Source organism: Gossypium hirsutum, chromosome A04 (genome assembly GCF_007990345.1).
Source record: "Gossypium hirsutum isolate 1008001.06 chromosome A04, Gossypium_hirsutum_v2.1, whole genome shotgun sequence".
In the NCBI taxonomy this organism is placed as follows: domain Eukaryota; kingdom Viridiplantae; phylum Streptophyta; class Magnoliopsida; order Malvales; family Malvaceae; genus Gossypium; species Gossypium hirsutum.
The window spans coordinates 84205047-84222951 of NC_053427.1; the positions used below are offsets into that span (position 1 = coordinate 84205047).

At 32.0% G+C, this 17905-nt stretch overlaps 2 protein-coding genes and 1 long non-coding RNA gene across 3 annotated transcripts; 2 read left to right on the plus strand and 1 right to left on the minus strand.

Annotated features, from left to right (window-relative positions):
- Nucleotides 1-4290: 4290 nt before the first annotated feature.
- Nucleotides 4291-5444, plus strand: LOC107886575 (uncharacterized). The gene is made up of 2 exons (XR_005925785.1): nucleotides 4291-4679; nucleotides 5144-5444. It is a non-coding gene; the product is annotated as an uncharacterized lncRNA (long non-coding RNA).
- A 448-nt stretch (nucleotides 5445-5892) lies between these two features.
- LOC107886574 (transport and Golgi organization 2 homolog) lies at nucleotides 5893-9415 on the minus strand. The gene is made up of 5 exons (XM_041111593.1): nucleotides 8912-9415; nucleotides 8636-8819; nucleotides 7158-7364; nucleotides 6313-6504; nucleotides 5893-6221 (listed from the first exon to the last, which is right to left on the minus strand). Exons 1-5 carry the CDS (start codon nucleotides 8992-8994, stop codon nucleotides 6084-6086), a joined length of 804 nt encoding a protein of 267 aa, XP_040967527.1. The 5' UTR covers nucleotides 8995-9415; the 3' UTR covers nucleotides 5893-6083.
- A 209-nt stretch (nucleotides 9416-9624) lies between these two features.
- LOC107888086 (dehydrodolichyl diphosphate synthase CPT3) lies at nucleotides 9625-10708 on the plus strand. The gene has a single exon (XM_016812247.2). The coding sequence runs from the start codon at nucleotides 9654-9656 to the stop codon at nucleotides 10476-10478; it is 825 nt and encodes a 274-aa protein (XP_016667736.2). The 5' UTR covers nucleotides 9625-9653; the 3' UTR covers nucleotides 10479-10708.
- The last annotated feature ends 7197 nt before the right edge of the window (nucleotides 10709-17905 follow it).

Consider the following 17905-nt stretch of genomic DNA (forward strand, 5'->3'; position numbering starts at 1 on the left):
TTAAAAAATATCTGAAAATTTTAAAATTTATTAAAAACAACCCCAAAATATTCAGACTTAAAAAATTATAAAAATAAAAAAATATTTAAAAAAATAGGCATTAATGTTTAATATGCTAAAGGCTTTTTGGATAGACGTTTACTTTTAGTGTAGTGTATTTAATTTTCTTTTTATCTTATATTATAATATTTATTTATATCGTTATCGTTATTTTTATACTAATCGTAAATAAACGTATCGTTTATCCAAAAAGACCCTAAAATTATAAAAGTAATTTCGTATTATGTTAAAATAAATAAATAAATAAATTATAGAAGTTTGAGAGGGTAGTGGCAGTGATTGGTAGGAGAGACCTCCCAAAACTTTAATTGGAACATTTGTGATTTCACAGCTAATATTGGGACCCATAAAATTGTTTTTATTTATTTTTATTAAAATTTGAATTAAATAAATGAGAATATACTATTTTTTCCATTTAAAAAATTAAGATTTTATTTTATTTATAAATTAAGTTTAAATTAAAATATTTTTATTAATTAAACAATAATTGACTCAAAATATTAAAATTATATTACGCTGAAATTTGATATTTAATCTATATACTTAATTTGTAATATAATATAATTATTTATTTTTATAATATTTTTAATTAATTTAAACAGTTAATATTAATAATTAATCAAAATTCTCATGTTAGTTTTTTTAAGAACATCATCCCAACAAAAAAATTTATTATAACGTACATCAACATTCTCAACATTATTTTTATTATCAAGTGACTATTAAATAAATATTTTTTAAAATTTTAAAATGGGATATTAGTGAATTTAATAAAATAATTTTAATAATAATAATAATTGAACCTAAATTTTTAAATTTAAAAAAATAAAATAAAAATTAAATTTTTAATAATAAAAATAAAAAAAATTAAATTCCAAATGTTGGAAATATATAAATATTTAACCTTTAAAATTTTCTTAATAATTTCCCAACAAATAATCAACACAGGGGATAGATATTTTGGCTTTGGGACAGGTGCCCATACCAATAAGATGATGCACTATAGATTGGTCCATATTTCGAGGGCCTACTTAGGAATTTCCTCATCTCATTCGGGTCCATACCTACATTATTCGTACTGTCTCCCCCATAAATATCAGTAATAACTTCACGTTTTGCTTTCGGATATTTCAATATCTAGTCTTTAAATTTTGTAATTTTTCAATTTAGTTCATAAAATTTTTCGGTACATTAGCAAATTTTTGGGAGGTCTCAACATTTGGACCCATAAAATTATTTTATTTAAACCTCTCACATATTTAGTAAAATTTTTCCAATTTTGGTCATTCTGATGATGTGGCACTCCAATTGAGAAAATTGAGAAAAGTTCCAAGGCTAATGTGACAAAAAAATTTAGAGACTAAATTAAAAAAAAATGAAACTTAAGGACTAAAATATAACTTTATCCATTTTGCTTTTAAAAAAAATCTTCTTTTACATTACAATAATGCTAAATATCTTTCTTTTTTACCGGACATAATTCTAAATATCTATGCAATGGATAACATAAATTTAATTTGATACAGAAATTTACCATATGTAAAAAGTACACTGCTTTTTTAAAAACAAGTGAATCCGTACAAAACTTTATTTTAATAGACAATGACAAATCACTTTAATTTATATATGATTGTAGGTGTATTTTTTTAGGTTAAATTTTAGCTTTGGCCCCTTTATTATATTAAAATTTATGATTTAGTTTATTTATTTATTTTAAATTTGGTACCAGTTGACGTTTATATTTAGGATAAACTATATTATTAGTCATTAAATTATGAATACGTTTTCATTTTGGTCATTAAACTATTCAAAAGTTTTCATTTAACTCACTGGGTTGTTGAAATCTATGTTATATGGCTTTCTCTGTTTGCATTGTTTGCAGTAATTGAAAGCTATCTTTACCTTTCTCTTTTATTGTTCATTTTTTTTTGTGAAACAAATTTGGACGTTATGAATCTGCAAACTAAAATTCAAACAACTTTTTTCTCCGATCTCGAATATTGGCCGTCAAATTGACTTGGATCTAATGTAGGTTCTTCTACTCGTTGATGGGTATTGATCCACCGTACAGATTGTCGAATTATTACTTGGAGCTCACTGGCTGAATTAAAAAAAAACTTAATAGCCCAATGACTAAAATAAAAGTTTTTGAATAGTTCAATGATTTAAATGAAAAATTTTGAATAGTTCAGGGATCAAATTGTAATTTTTTTAGTTAAGTGACAAAAACAAAAACTTACCCATAATTTAGTAACTAATAGTATAATTTATTATATTATTAATTATTCTAAAATTTCAACATTATTAACTATTCTAATTAAAATATTGATGTAACTTAAAAAGCATCTTTAAATATTGGTTTGACATGTATTTTTAATAAGATTAAACATTTAGTTTAAAACCCTATGTGATGGTTTGATAGTCAAGGGTATTTATCGCCATAGGTGTAGCTTGGATTCAAGTCACATTAATTGTATTTTATAATTTAAAAAAATAACATTTAGTTTATATTTAATTTTTTTAAAAAAATAGCACTAAGAAGAATAATTATCGATGTTAATAAATTAAATTTATTAACAATATTATAAAATATAAAAAGAATAAATTATATTATTTAAATCTAAAATTTGTTTGACCTTTATATTTATTAAGCATTGTATTATAAAATATTTAATTGAGTTTTTGGTGTTACTTATCAAACAAGGATGAATATCTCACCCATGAACGCTAAGAAGCTTAATACCTTAAAATACAAAACTAAGAGAGCTTACCGTCATTTAGAGATATAGGTCGGTTCAACTTCTATTTTAGTTAGTGTCCAGTGTAGCTACCGAACAACGGAGTCTCATACAAATAAAAAAAGGGTAAAATACAAGAATGTTTAATCAACTATACGATTCGTTCTATTTTGATTATCCAACTATTAATTTGTTCATCAAAAAGATTATCTAAATTTTTTTAATATTTGAGTGAGATCATTGAGTTTTTATCTAAATTTTATTTTGATTTAAATCCCATTATATGTGAAGATCATAAAATGTGTACAAATTGTAATTTCATTTGTTAGTATATTGTGTGGTTCTACTATAACATTTTTGTCCTTCGAGTTATACATAAAGATGACAGTTTGGATTGTGGATTTAGATACCCGAGAATGCATGATGTTTAACAACTGAAATTGTGCTGCAACAATCCAGGCTAACGCTTAACTTTAATTAAAGTTTACACAAACTAACAAATAACGTATAAGTATCAATAAAATTATTTTTTAAATTTAAATATTTTAATTAATAATAAAGTTAAATATAATAAAATTATGAGAAAATATATCTTATTATTTATATATACTCTCAAAACCATTTAAACGATTTCTTGAACATTTTATTCTCTTTTCATTTTTGGTATTAATAAGTTATAAATAATACACTAAAAAAATGTTAATATATATGTGTTTGAAATCCACACTTAAACTAGACTTGTTATGGGAAAAATATTATCACTGCAGCTATCCCTCTTTACAAGTTGCTGAGAATTAGAAAAGCATAATAATTTATTTATCCTTAAATTTTATAAAAAAAATATTTTAACTCTTTATTTAATTTTTAAAGTTACATTTTTTTCAAATAACCCTCAAAATGTACAGAAAAGTTATCGTTTGTTAATTTTGGTAACGTGAACATTTAACTAATTTTTAAATTTAAAAATATTAAAAAATATTTTTTTATATATTTTCAATAAAAGTTTTAATAGCAATGTGACTAATATGATTTAAACCCAAACCACACTTGAGATAATGAATACTCTAACCATCAAACCAACACACAGTTCTAATCACTCAATTCTTTGTTCAGTCAATTTATTCATTTTAATCTGAATTTTATTAATTTTTAGTATATTTAATTTTGTTTTACATTGTAATTATTTAAACTATTTATTTATAATTACTCAGATTTACACTAAAAAAATACAAATTGGAAAAAACACAAATCTAAACAAGAACATAGACCCATCATACACCGAGTGTAATCATCCTAATGTTTTTAAGTTTTTCTATTTATAAAATGTCTAAAATTATTCATAATTCCTCATCAATTTTTAAATAAAAAGATAATATATTTTAAAGTACTTAAAATAACATTTTTTTTACGTTTTGAAATACTCAAAATCACACTTTTTTACACTAAAAATAATATTAATACTAATCGAACTAATATTTTATCCATTAATCAGACTAGTGATGGAAATGACGCATATCATGAAAGTTGAGCTAAGTATGTGCGGATACTCGCAATCAAAGTATTGTAGCGCCACCAGCACACCAGCTTTGATGATGAACCCTGTTTGACACGTATCGCCATGTGTTGTTCTTCAGTTTTATGTTTTCCGACACTTGGTTTACATGCATGTTTTTCAAAACACCCATTTAAACCAAATACAGGGAGACTTCATTTTCTTCACAATTCACAAAAAATAATAAAAAATAAAAAGGGAAATAATAGCTCCAACACAAAAAAAAGGACTGAAAAAATGGCGGATGCGAGGGTGAGTGTTAGAGAGGTTGTCGTGTGTAACGACAGGTGTGGTTGTCCTTCCCCTTGTCCCGGTGGCGGGTCTTGCAGGTTCATTTACACTCCCCCCCCCTTATTTTCATGGTTTCCTTTATTTTCATCGATACATGTTGGATTGATAATGAGAAAATGTCTGAAAAAGTTAGGAAGATATAAATAGAATAAAATTTAAACTCTCAGAACTTGGTATTGAGTAAAATTAGTGTTAGGTTTTGATAGCTTACATATTTGCCTTCAAATATAAGTAAAAAATGTCAAACAAGGTATTTGGATTTTGAAACTCACAAATTCAACATTCAAGAACCACGAACACATGCTGCTCTGACATTCCATCCGTGCGCCACATGTGTTCTGAGCAGAAGTATCTTTCTCCTTGGATATTTATTTTTCTCTGACAGGACAAACCGACCATTTGACAGTTGCGATTCTTTGTGTCTTGTTTTACTGCTCAGACTGTCGGGACCTAACTACATGCCCACCTCTTTGCTTTTGTTGTCAACTGTCATGACCTACAGGTGCACAACGACGGAGACCACAAGTGGGGCGGACCACAAGCGGTGCTCGTGCGGCGACCACTGCGGTTGCAATCCATGTACATGCAGCAAGGACGATGTCGCTGCAGGGACAGGGAAGCTGTACTGTAAATGCAGGACGGGTTGTACCTGTGCCACTTGTGCTTCCTGAGCAGAGATTTTGGTTTTGGTTTTGGTGTTACATATGTATGTCAGTAGCAAAATCTGGGTTTTGCATGTTTGGTGTTACTATGCGAGTGTTCCTCAATAATCCAATACTCGATTTATGAGATGTTTTAAGTAATTAATATGGCTGATATGTACCATCAATTTATGCTTAATTTTAGTCTTCCCATATTTTGAAATTTCAAAGATTAGGATCAAACCTTTTCCAGGACTTTCCGAGAATCCCCGGACTCCTCACATGTGCACTGTTTCAGGCCTATTGACCTTGGTAGCCTCTATTCGAACCTAGGCTTCGCACCCTTAGGTGACTTACTCACGGGCAGACTTACGATATTCTCTCCCACTAGATCAATATTACCATATGTCATCTTATGTGCATCCAATTGTAAACTTTACTCACCATGATTAAATCAAATTTTTAGAGGTTAAAAGTGCAAATTTATTTTTTTGAAATTTTTTTCATTTTAGGGGCCCATAAAATATGAATTAATATATCATCAATTTATAATAAGATAATATATTATTACTAATGTAAAATAAAAAACGTTGAAGGACTTAAACATAAATACTATTAACTTTTTTTAAATATAATTAAATATATTGAAATTGTTATATGTAGAATAACAATCGAAAATGAAAATTTATAGGAAAAAACTTGTTATTGACTATCATTAGCTTGTTAATCAAACGTACGTTCAAATGTCTTGAAAATAAACCTCAACCTGCCAATGATATATATCAATCATGCAAATGATGTTTACTTTGTGGTCATCTCTATTTGGTAAGTTACTGTATTCTCTTTCCACCGATCCTTGTCCAAATATCTTTCATAAAAGCACACCTCCCCATTTGATTTCACTGTCAATGCTGACTGGTTTCTGGTTCCATAACATCCCTGCACAATTCCCACGAGAAAAGAAAAACAGCCCTCATCACTGTTCACCAATATTCAACCATAATTTTAAACCTAAGCATTAAATTTTTACCTGGGGACGAGTGGTATCTATGTAAATGGCACTCAAATCATATTCAGTCTCAGGTGAGTATATGTGGGGTAACAAGCTTAAATCATCTTTAGTGGTGTCCATCATTAGTTGGCCAACCATCTCTTTAAGTGGAAGTTCATCTTTGCCATATCTAGCCAATACCTCCTTGAAATTATGATCCAATCTTTGAGCCTACATAAGATGCAACCATGCAGCTGTAATAAAAACTCAATGGCTAATGTTTTGGACTTGGATTCTGTAAATGTTAGATATAGGTATGGGGTTAAATCTCTATTTGGAAGGCAATTTTTCTTATGTTGGGACTTGGACTTTTTTTGGTCTAAATTAGGCTCTAAACTTAAAATTGTTCCCCCATTGAGGCCTGAACTTCTTTTTATCCAAGTTAAGCTTAAACTTGGCAATATGGCAAATTTTCCCACATGGAGGCTTGAGTTTCTTTTTTTGTCAAAATTAGTTTTTCAAAAACCCTAAAGTTCAGGCACCATGTAGCAGCAAATGTCAAGGACTAATTTGGACAAAAAAAGTGTTCAAGCCCTAAAGCGGGAACAGTTGCCTAATCTAGGTCCCCGTGTAAGAACAATTGCCTAATTTAGGTCCCAATGTGAGAACAATTGTCAAGTTTAGGGCTTAACTTGAACAAAAAAAGTTCAAACTTCAATGTAAGAAAATTTGCCAAGTTCAAACCTCAAATAGTGATTACCCTATAGGTATATTCAAAACTTTAAAAGTTTTTCTATGCATGCAGTGCCGGAACGGTATAGGACAATTCCTAAATCATCAAGTGAATATGCATGAAAAATCAAAAACATGAAAAACCACCTCACCTTGAGCCAAGGTGAATCTAGGTTTGCATTTGATAGAACATGAATCCCAGGTGAAACCTGTGTGACAAAGTTGCCAGTTTTTTCCGGTCGGTTCGTTAGATAAACTATGGATTTTGAACGAACATCAACTAATATAAGGTTGAACCCATTGTACTGATCTGCCTCCTTCACCACTTCTTCAGCAAATTCAATAGGCTTCTTCTTGCTCTGAAATCATGGAATCCCAACAATCAACTGAGGGTTTCTTAATAAAATTCATCCCTACCAAAAGGAACTTGTACATTTCTAAGTACTATAAAGTGTACTCATTCATATCAAGATTGAACAAGTAATGACACAAGCAGAATGATTAGAAGAAGCTAATTTTCTCTGAATTGGTTGCCAGTGCCATACACAAGTGCTAGATTTTCATGTATTCAGAGAGTCCTTGGAGAAGTGTTCCCCATACTCATGTCTAGATATGTGGCAGATATGTGAGTACCAACACGAGTATGCTAAATTTTTTTCAAGATTTCTATGCATTTGGAAAATCTTGGAGAAATGATCCCTATACTCAGTGTCCAAATATGTGCCAGATACGTGTCAGACATGTGTAGTACCAGAAAAAACGAAAAGTTTGAACAACATAGATCAAAAGTTTTCCAGATATTGTAGATTTATAGGTTGGTATCATGCACCCACTTGAGCAAAAGTAGCTCAAAGTTAATGTTAAAATAGTTCTTAATCCTCATGTGCAACAATGAGACTCAAAACAAGGCCATTAAGGCATCCAGGTTCTTCCACCTCCCACCACTTCCCCAAGAAAAGCAATTAAGAGTGCGTGCCAGATATGGGCATGTGTATGATACGAATATAATCAAATTCTCTAAGTTTTCCATTGATTTGAAGAGTCCTTGGAAGTCATATCCCCATATTTACCGTCTGTCTTGGTGTGCCTAACATTGATTCGTGTCTATCTGATGCTCATAAGTAGACAATAGAGTGACAAAACTAACAAGTGATAGGGCACATTACACTCAAAGAACTCAAGTTTACAACATTGTTGAGAGGAACAGCCATAAATCCCGAAAGAATTACTGTAAAATGAACTTGAACGATACCTTGGTCATACAAAAAAGTAGACATTGGGGGGGGGGAGGGGCACGATATATAGTCTAATGCAGAGCAGTGTCAAGTTTAATCCCCAAAGAATTGCCTAGTGCAGTCCGAGGACAGATTATTCCACAAGAACTCTTTTCTTCATCAACTCCAATTATGGCATCCTACTGAGATTTTAACAACTAGTAATATGAAGATCACTCTTTCATGAACCATCCACAAGCAAACAGAACAAGCAAAAATCAATTCAGGAAATGTTTCATAATTGATCAAATACATACTGAAAAAAAAGGGGTTCTTCAAAATCAATCATGGAAATATGAAAAGAAAAGTTTCAGAGATTGAACCAATAATTAAAATTAGAAAACAAAACTTTTTACCTGCAAGAAATCAACAGGGAGATTTCCTCTACTTTTAGCTTGAGGAATGGATTGGAATTCCCTAAAATTGGTGATAAAAGCCAATCTACCATCCCTAGAAGAAGCCAACCATGTCCCACCAGCTTGCCCATCTCTTCCACCAAGAATCTCCCCACCTTCCCACCATGTCAATGGCTCAGTTGGCCTTAAAAACAAAAACCCAAAATTCCAAAAATTGAAAATCAACAAAGAGTAAACAAAGAAAGGCACTTGAAAAAGGTGTATATATATATTTACCGGTTGTGATACTCGTCTCTGTTGAGAAATAAAATGAAAGGGTAAAGTGGGTGTGTTTCCCACATAAACACCGCTATGCACATAGTCGAAATCTCCCTGCAAGAAAATGGTTCTGTGCTATTCACAGCAGTTGACTTCAGTGATAGCCATGGCTGTTAACTTATATGGCTCCAACAAGTGGATAAAGGGAAATTGTCCATCGCAGTGTTATATAGTAAAGATATCAGATTTGGGGTTGGCCAAATTGGGCCCTTGCATATGATTATGCATTTGGGGTTCTTCTATAAGTGAATTTATTGCATTCTTTTAGACCATTTTACTTGATGCTATGGTACATAATGTGTATAATCAAAGGCTTAGGTGAATTTATTGCATTCTAATGAGCCCAAATTTCGATGAAATTTTGCTTATACAACTCAAAAAGATCTTTCTCACTTAACCAATCAAATCTGAGCTCTATTCCCTCCGGTTATAAACACGGTCCTACATTGTTCAGACTTTTCATTTTTTATTCATATGATATCTCAAACATAGTATATAATTTTTGGCTACGTAGTTACAGCAATTCCAGGAACAGACAAAAGTGCATGTGAGTTCATTGTTTGTGATAAGTTGTCATGCTTTCAACATGTTCCATAAATGCTGCAAAAGAAAACGACATTGGATTGGTTGCCTGTAATGTTAAATATCTCACTTTGCAACTCTTTAACATCTTAACTTTCATTTTCAAAACAAATTTGATATGTTCAGAGAAGATATTATAATAGGCATCTTTTCTGGATGGAGGAGTTTCTTAAGGAAATGTTTGTTTCGAGTCCTTCGAGTCGGTCCGATCCCGTCTCACATTGCTGTGATCATGGATGGGAACCGAAGATACGCTAAGAAGAAGAAGATAGACGACATGACGGGGTACGATGCAGGGGCATTGGCACTCTTGCATTTGATCATTTACTGCATGGAGCTTGGTGTTAAATATGTTACGGCGTATGCTTTCAGCATCGACAATTTCAGAAGGCACCCGGAAGAAGTTCAAAAGATCATGGACTTGACGATGGAGAGCGTCATGCTATTAACGTGGATGTCAAAACTTCGATTGGTGAGGGTCCATTTTGCGGGGAACCTACAACTATTGAGTGCGGATATTCAGGATGCGGCCAAGAGACTCATGGAATCCACCGCGGGTTACAAGAACTTTGTGTTGACGATATGCATTTGCTACACTTGTTCCGATGAGATCTTGCATGCGGTCGAAGAATCGTGCAAAGAAAAATGGGATGATGGTATCGGAATCATGGGATACGACGAGGCGAACGACTACGAGCGACTCATAAAGGTGGTAGACATTGAAAAACATATGTACATGGCCATTGCGCCAGATCCTGACATTCTAATCCGCACTGGGGGCGAGTACCGGTTAAGCAATTTCCTAGTATGGCAGAGTAGTTGCTGCCATTTGTCTTCGTTGGGGACGGTTTGGCCGGAGTTTGGTGTGTTTCATCTGGTGTGGGTGGTATTGGATTTTCAGCAAAATTACCGTTATGTTGCTAAGAAAAAATTGCAGTTATAGACCTTTACGAATGGTTCATATCTTTGCCAGTATTAGTCCCATAATAACATGTTAATTAGGTGCAAAAATAAGGGGAAAAACACTTAAGAACTGTGCCAGCGGGCTGTACCAACTTTAAAGTTGGGTCTGGGTTTTATCATATGCAATTTAAGCATGTACAGTTCTTATTAACCCAAGGATCTAAGACAAATTTGTAAGTATCGAAAATGCATACATCCGGTTATAGTAAATTATTGTGTTATTGAGTTGTTAATGTAACACCCCCAAACTCGACCTAAACGCTATAGCGAATCTGGTGGTGTTACATGTGAGTGCTTTTAGAAAAAAAAAAACTTAACAAGTTAAAAATCATCTAGTTTGTTATCTTTATTTAAGCGTGAAATCTCTAATCCAAATATTAAGTGAAAGCATTTTATTAACGCGGAAGCTAAAACATCATTAATTCATAAATCAATAATTTAACAATTTAAAATCCCAAAACATATATTTAAATAAAGTAGACAAAACAAGGTGTTACTAAAAAATCCATGAATGTCTACCAGTGGCCACCATCGAGCCCTCCGTCATACCGATCCATCTACTGCCGAAGATTACCTGACAAACAAAATAAACAAAAGGGTGAGTTTTCATAAACTCAGTGTGTACATCCCCACAAACAGCATGCATACAAAGAGATAACAGAATACAATTATTCGGCCTTAGCCATACAGATATCACATGCATAACAGATCTGATATCAGAAAACATTATGCCCATCAACCCTGCACACCATCTCCGTCCAACCCATCACACCATGTGGGGATAAAATTGACCCACCCATCCCTGCACACCATATATGGGGATATAATCGACCCATCCAACCCTACACACCATAAGGTACCACATCGCAGCACATATCATAAGTATGCAGCTTAGTTGCCAGGTGACGGGCTTATGAAGCCCTTCAGATACTCCCTTCACTTCGTCAAACCCACTCCGATGTAATGCATCATACAAGTATGGCATGCTGTAATGCAGACAAACATATTATACATTTATTTACAGAACATATTAGATAATTATGCTAAGTATATCATGCGAGCACATACATCACAGAATTAAGAGTCTAGTTAAGGCTTACCGACCCTACTACAGGTCACAATCGACTTAGGCGACCCGTGTAACCTTACAGAACATTTCAGATTAAAGGGGCTCACACGCCTGTGTGCCTTGCCGGTGTAGGCCCACACGCCTATGTGGGTCACACGGTCCAAATTGGCCTTGCCCATGTGGATCATACAGCCTGGCCCAGATTCCCACACGCCTGTGTGGTTCACCTGTGTGGCCCACACGGCTCATTTTGCTGAGCTAGTGCCTCGCACACGGCCTACAAGCCATCACACACCCATGTTCGTTGCACCCGTGTGGCACGCGCACGGCCTGGCTCGTCAGTGACACGCCCGTGTCTCGGAAAGCAGGCTACCACATGGGCAGACCACAAGCCCATGTGGGGTCGACTGGCCACTTTTTGGCTTTCATCGAAACTTATTTTCTATGTAATTAGAGTATACACCTGGTTCGTTTTCGTTGCTAATCCAACCATGAGCACTCCAAAGCCTAAAATTGATCATAGCGAACCCAAAATCAGTCTCTTAAGTCAGATTATTAAGAATAAGCAAATCCTGAAATGAGAGCTCTACTTACCTTCAACGAATAACAGTGATTCTTCGCTGGTTAGAACCCGATTAGCAATTTACAGAACTTTGATAATCCTCTGAATAGAAAATAAAATCCCTCTTAAACAATCTCTAAACGAAGTCACGCAATTTAATAAAGCGATACTTACCGAATCGACAGAACCACTAGCAATATGCCTAAGCTTATCGAAAAAGAAGAAAAACAGAGAAGAAGAGAATTTTGGCAGCAAGGGGGATTTGGGAAAAAGAAAACGGCAGAGAGAGCAAAAAGAAAAAGAAAACATCTGATAAACCCTACCCCCTTTAGTGTTTTAGTCCAACTCAAATGTCTGCACAACTTAACAGTAAAATTAATGCTACACCCACGACTCGAAATTGAGATCTCAGGCATAATTCCTTGCCATTTAACCACTAGACCAACAGGCTCATTCTATTATATTTCTACCAATAAATTCTTTTAAGCCCATTAACCAAAAGTCAGACTTTAACTAGATAAAACCAAAATTTAGCCCAAGTTATGGCTCGAACTTGGGACCTCCCAAACACACCCCAGAGCACATAACCTCCTAAACCACATATATTTATACCAAAAAGAATCAAAACACAAGTTTCGATGTTTCCATGCTCAACAATCACAAAAGCCGAAATTACAGAAATTTGGGCATTATAGTTAAAATAAGTGTTGTATATTTGTCGATTGAGTTTTAGCTCAATTAGTATGGGTATTATTGTCAATACAGGAGGACATGGGTTCAAATGTGCTGAAGCGCATCATTTTCATAGGCATTGTATTAAAAAGAGTAGCTATGATAAGAACCTATAATGAGATTATTCAAAAAAAACGATAGATGTATATTTTAAAAAATAAAAATAAATAAGTGTTGTAATAGTTCTTCAATGTAATATTTCTTCAATGAAACAATTAAGAATTGCAAAGCATTACTGAAGAAAGAGCAATAGAGGAGCCACAAAATTAGTTGGAGCCAAAAAATTAGTTATGTACTTTGGATTAAGAACTTATGTTGTTCACTATACAAATTTCCTGATGCAACTTTTGATAACCAACCCAATTTACTCAAACTCATTAAAGATAATTGTAACCTCAAAATTGTGCAGTTTGTATGCTCTCTCTCTACATTCAAACCACCTTTTTCACTCAAAAGTGAAATTATAAAACAAATTTACTTAAATAAATGTTCCTTATCCATAAAATAAAGCTATCAAAATATACAAAACATGAAAGATGGTCCCAACACTTCTATAGGCACCCTTGAAATACTTTCAATGCATTTCAACTTCTTTCAAATTATCCTCTAATAAATAACAAACATTATCTTTTAAATAAATGTCTTATCTTTCCTATCATATCCCTTTAGATAGTTTCTTATCAAATCTTCAAAATAGATTAATTATCACTTTCAAGAGTTCTCTAGATTAAAACTCTAATAATGAAACAAGTGATAAACTGCCATAATCTAAGGGCTCTCCAAATAATTATTAGTTTCCTTTATACATAATAATTCTAAATTTGTTTGGCCTAATATCGCAATATATCATCAATAATAAAAGATTACAAGTAAAAAAAAATTAACATTTAACACAAAATAAGCATAGTTTTTGTCATAGAGCATTGTCAAGCTAGTTGTTGCAACAATTAGGTTTGACAAACTGCTTTGACATAATGTTCTAACAATTTTCTTCTTTGACATTTTTAACAAAACTCTACTTTTATTGCTCATCTTCATTCTTATGCTTTCCCTTACTCAATTCACCACCTTTCAAATTGCATCAGGTTTGTTAAAGGGGACAAGACAAGGGACTACATCAATAATCTTGCAAATCAGAGTTGTAACTCGTGAAATATATTTATTATGATCAACATGGGTAGCAACATTACGTTTCACTCAAGCATCAATCTATTTTTGATCTTCAAAATAGATTCGTGATTGAACATTCCTCACCTATGCTTGTATTTGCTTGTTCTTCTTAGTTGGTCTAAGTGGAGTTGCAACATGTGGTGAAACATAATTGATTCTTCTAATATCATTAAGTAGCTTAAAGCATCTTGGTTTGATGTGTCCAATTACTCCACAAGAGTGACATACAGGTCTACGCTCTTGCTTGTGTTGAATTTTCGAGAGCGCCAATTTTCTTGGCATTGACAACAATAATAATAAGGAAGTTGAAACATGTTCTGTAACATGTCTAGAGTTACTTCTTTTCAAATCATCAATCATCTTAACACTAAGGTCTAATATGGCCAATCACTTCACAATAATAATAGATATGCTTTTGAAAATTTCCTCGAACTAGGAATCAACAAAAGTTTCTTTAGTTTTAATAAAAATAGTAAGGGAAGAGATTTCTTACCATTATCAATATAGCTCAGGCCTTTTTAACTGGTTTTTGTTTTTCCAACAACTAGTATTTCATCAAGCTTATCACTTATGTATCCAACTTAAGTATCTCTTGATCAAATAACTAAATCTTTTTTTTTTTTGTAAAGCTTTCAATTCAAACTCACGATAAGTAAAAAATACCTTTTTTCTTTATTTCTTAAACTAATCTCTGATGGTTTTTCTTCAAAGTGGAGTTTTCAATTATGAGGTTTTCATTATCTTTATATACTATGTTACAATGTTCCAACAACTTGTAAATTTCTTATAACTCATCAATACTTATATCAACATCAATGTTACTATCCTCTTTTGAAATTGTCTCAATAGTTTCTACAACACTAGAAGTTAGAACAAGTTTTTACTACAAAAGTAAGTAATTGCTTCATTGACCATCTTCTTCTTCACAAGCAGTATCCTCATCACTTCAAGTAACATGGAAGGACTTATTTTCCTTTTGAATGTGTTTATATATCCAGCATGTATGTGTCCAAAGCCTTGGCTTTCATGGATTTGGATTTTTCTTCTTAAGCTCTTCAACAACCATTCTTTTTTTCTTGATACAAAATTGATTCGTATTTGAATTTTTACCATTCTTAGAGAATAACTTGAAAACTTTATTGAAAAATTTGGAAAAGGGTCTAAGATATTTTAAAGAACCAAATGTTGGTTCAATTGTTACAATATCTGATGTGATAGTGAAAGCAATATTCTTCTCAAACTTGAATTTTTATCTTTTGCTTTGGTCTCGAATGTTTGTAATTAACCAATCAACTCATTTATTTGCATGGTGTTGATATCTTTTGCAATTGTTGTAACTTTGATGGTAAACCTTTCTACAATTATCACAACACCTTTCAAACTAATTTAACATTAAAGTATTCCTCACTAAAAGTAGAAGCTTCATTAGTAATATCACATAATTTAGTAAAAAAACTCAACCAAGTTTCATCACCAAACATTCTAAGGTTTTTAAAACTAGTTGTTAGCATATGAAGTTTTGACAATTTCACTCTAAGAGAACTTTTATGAGTTGTTTTGAGAATACTCCAAGGTTTTTTATTTATTTATAGAAACAAATTTAGAAATTTGTTTGAACTTTTTGACATCTACATAAAAATAACATTCAGAGCTTTTGGAATTGTGATTTGTAATCTTATCTCCTTCTGTAGTCCACATTGCTATTGATTTTAATTCTCATAAATGCTTTTTTTTTCATAAAGTTGAGCGCTATCAATTAAACACAAGGATCACATCAAGTAAGTTAGGTGGCACCAATGGACATGTTTGGGTATAATAAACCATTTTTTATTGAGTTGTTGAAATAATATTGCAATGTTTGTTCCGACGGTTAAATGAAATAGTTAAAAAGTAATAAAACATAAGTAAAGAAGGAATAATAGAGGAGCCACAAAATTGGTTTCGCAATTCAATTCAATAACCTATGTTGTGGGGCCTTGCCCAGAATGAATCCATTATATAGACTTCCTATTACAACTTTTAAAAACCAACTTTATCCCAACTTACCAAATATAATTGTAGCCTTACTGTTACATAGCTTTAATGCATCAACACTCACTCTTTACTCAAATCAGACTTCCACTAGAAGGAAATAATCATTATATTAGAAAGTGAAATTACAAAGCAATTATACTTAAATAAAATTTTCCTATCGAATAAGTAAAACTTTCAAAATATACATCAACATGAAAGAGTATTCTAAGCCTTTAATAGGCAACCTTGATGTAGCTTCAATGCATCTCAACTTCTTTGAAATTTTTTACCAATAAGTAGAAGATATTATCTTCTTAATAAAACTTTGACCTTTGCTATCATATCCCTATAGATAATCTCTTATCAAGTTTTTAGAGTCGACCGACTATCACCTTTAAAAGTTCTCTAGGATTAAAATCCTAACAAAGAGGCAAGTGATAAACTCCCATAATATGCAAACAAAACATTTTTAAGTTTGGGGTGTGACACTTTTCCTTGTCTTTCTTTCTCCCTTTTGGACTTTGGAATTAGGTTTTTTGTTGATGGTTTATGGCTTCTTTTGTTGACTTTTTCTCTACCGACCTCCATGCTGTTTTACTATTTTTTTTCTTGGTGGGCATTTTTGTGGGGTAATGTGCTTAATTGAAATATTGTTGTGGTTAAATTTAATGAACTTTGGACATGGTTTCTACTAATTTTGGTACTTTATTAGTAAGTTTTATGTAGTGCAATATATGTCCTAAGAGTTGGAAAATAAGTTGAAATGTGGATTGCATGGAAAATTTGGCATGGGAGCAAAAGTAGCTTACAATTTTTTTTTAGATTTTAAGATTATTTTATTTTAATATTTATTTTTATTTGAAAAGACAGATTGATTAAGATTAGATTTTTTTTGTAAGGATCAAGTAAAGGCTTTTTGTTTGATTTTCTATTTATTTTTATTTGCCTTGTTTTGGAATGTGGTGGCCGGCCTTATTTTATGTTTTAATATGTATATCGGTGTAAAACGAATATGGTTTTATAGTCTTAATTTTTTCTACTATTGATATTTTGACAATTCAACCATTGAATTTATTAGTATAATAGTACTTGTCACACATGTAAAATTTAGAATTAGTTCGATATCTCTATCATACTGATATAAAATATTGTCTATATTGATATATATTTAATGGTTGAAAGATTTTTTTACATAAAATAAATAGTAAAAAAAGGTTTATTTCAAACTTGATATGCATAACCTACATGATAAAATATTAAATTTAATGGTTGGATTGTTAAATATTAATAGTAGAAAAAGATATAAAAGTGTGCAAAATCATGTTATTTTTACATTAGTATAAGTGAATATATATAATGCATTTGGCGTTGGTAGGGGTAGGACCACTGTTGTCGAAACCCTTTTTATTTTGAAAACAATGGGGATCAACTTTTGAAAATATACATGTGGAGTCGTCATCAATCTCTTGATTTAGGTGTGATTGGGCCACCTGTTAAAACGTTTTATTCTATGAAAAATAAAAAAGTGGGTTCAGGAGTCTGTTACACATGAGGAAGGGTTAGGACCCTCATTACGCCTAAAAATTGGTACCAAATTGATTTGATGCTATCCTTATGCCAAAAAGGTTTTTAAAGAGAAGATTTTCCAAAGTATGATTCTTTTTAAAATATTTAAATAGTTCAGATTAGTAGTCAAAATTCTCTCTTTTCAAAGATATGTAGTATCATACCCAGCACGATTGGATACGATCCATTATACCTTTGAAAGCGTAATTGATTTTCGACTTTTGAAAACTCATACACTAAAATTATAAAAGGTTATCCAAATATTTAGTTCACCGGAAAAATCATACCTAGTACG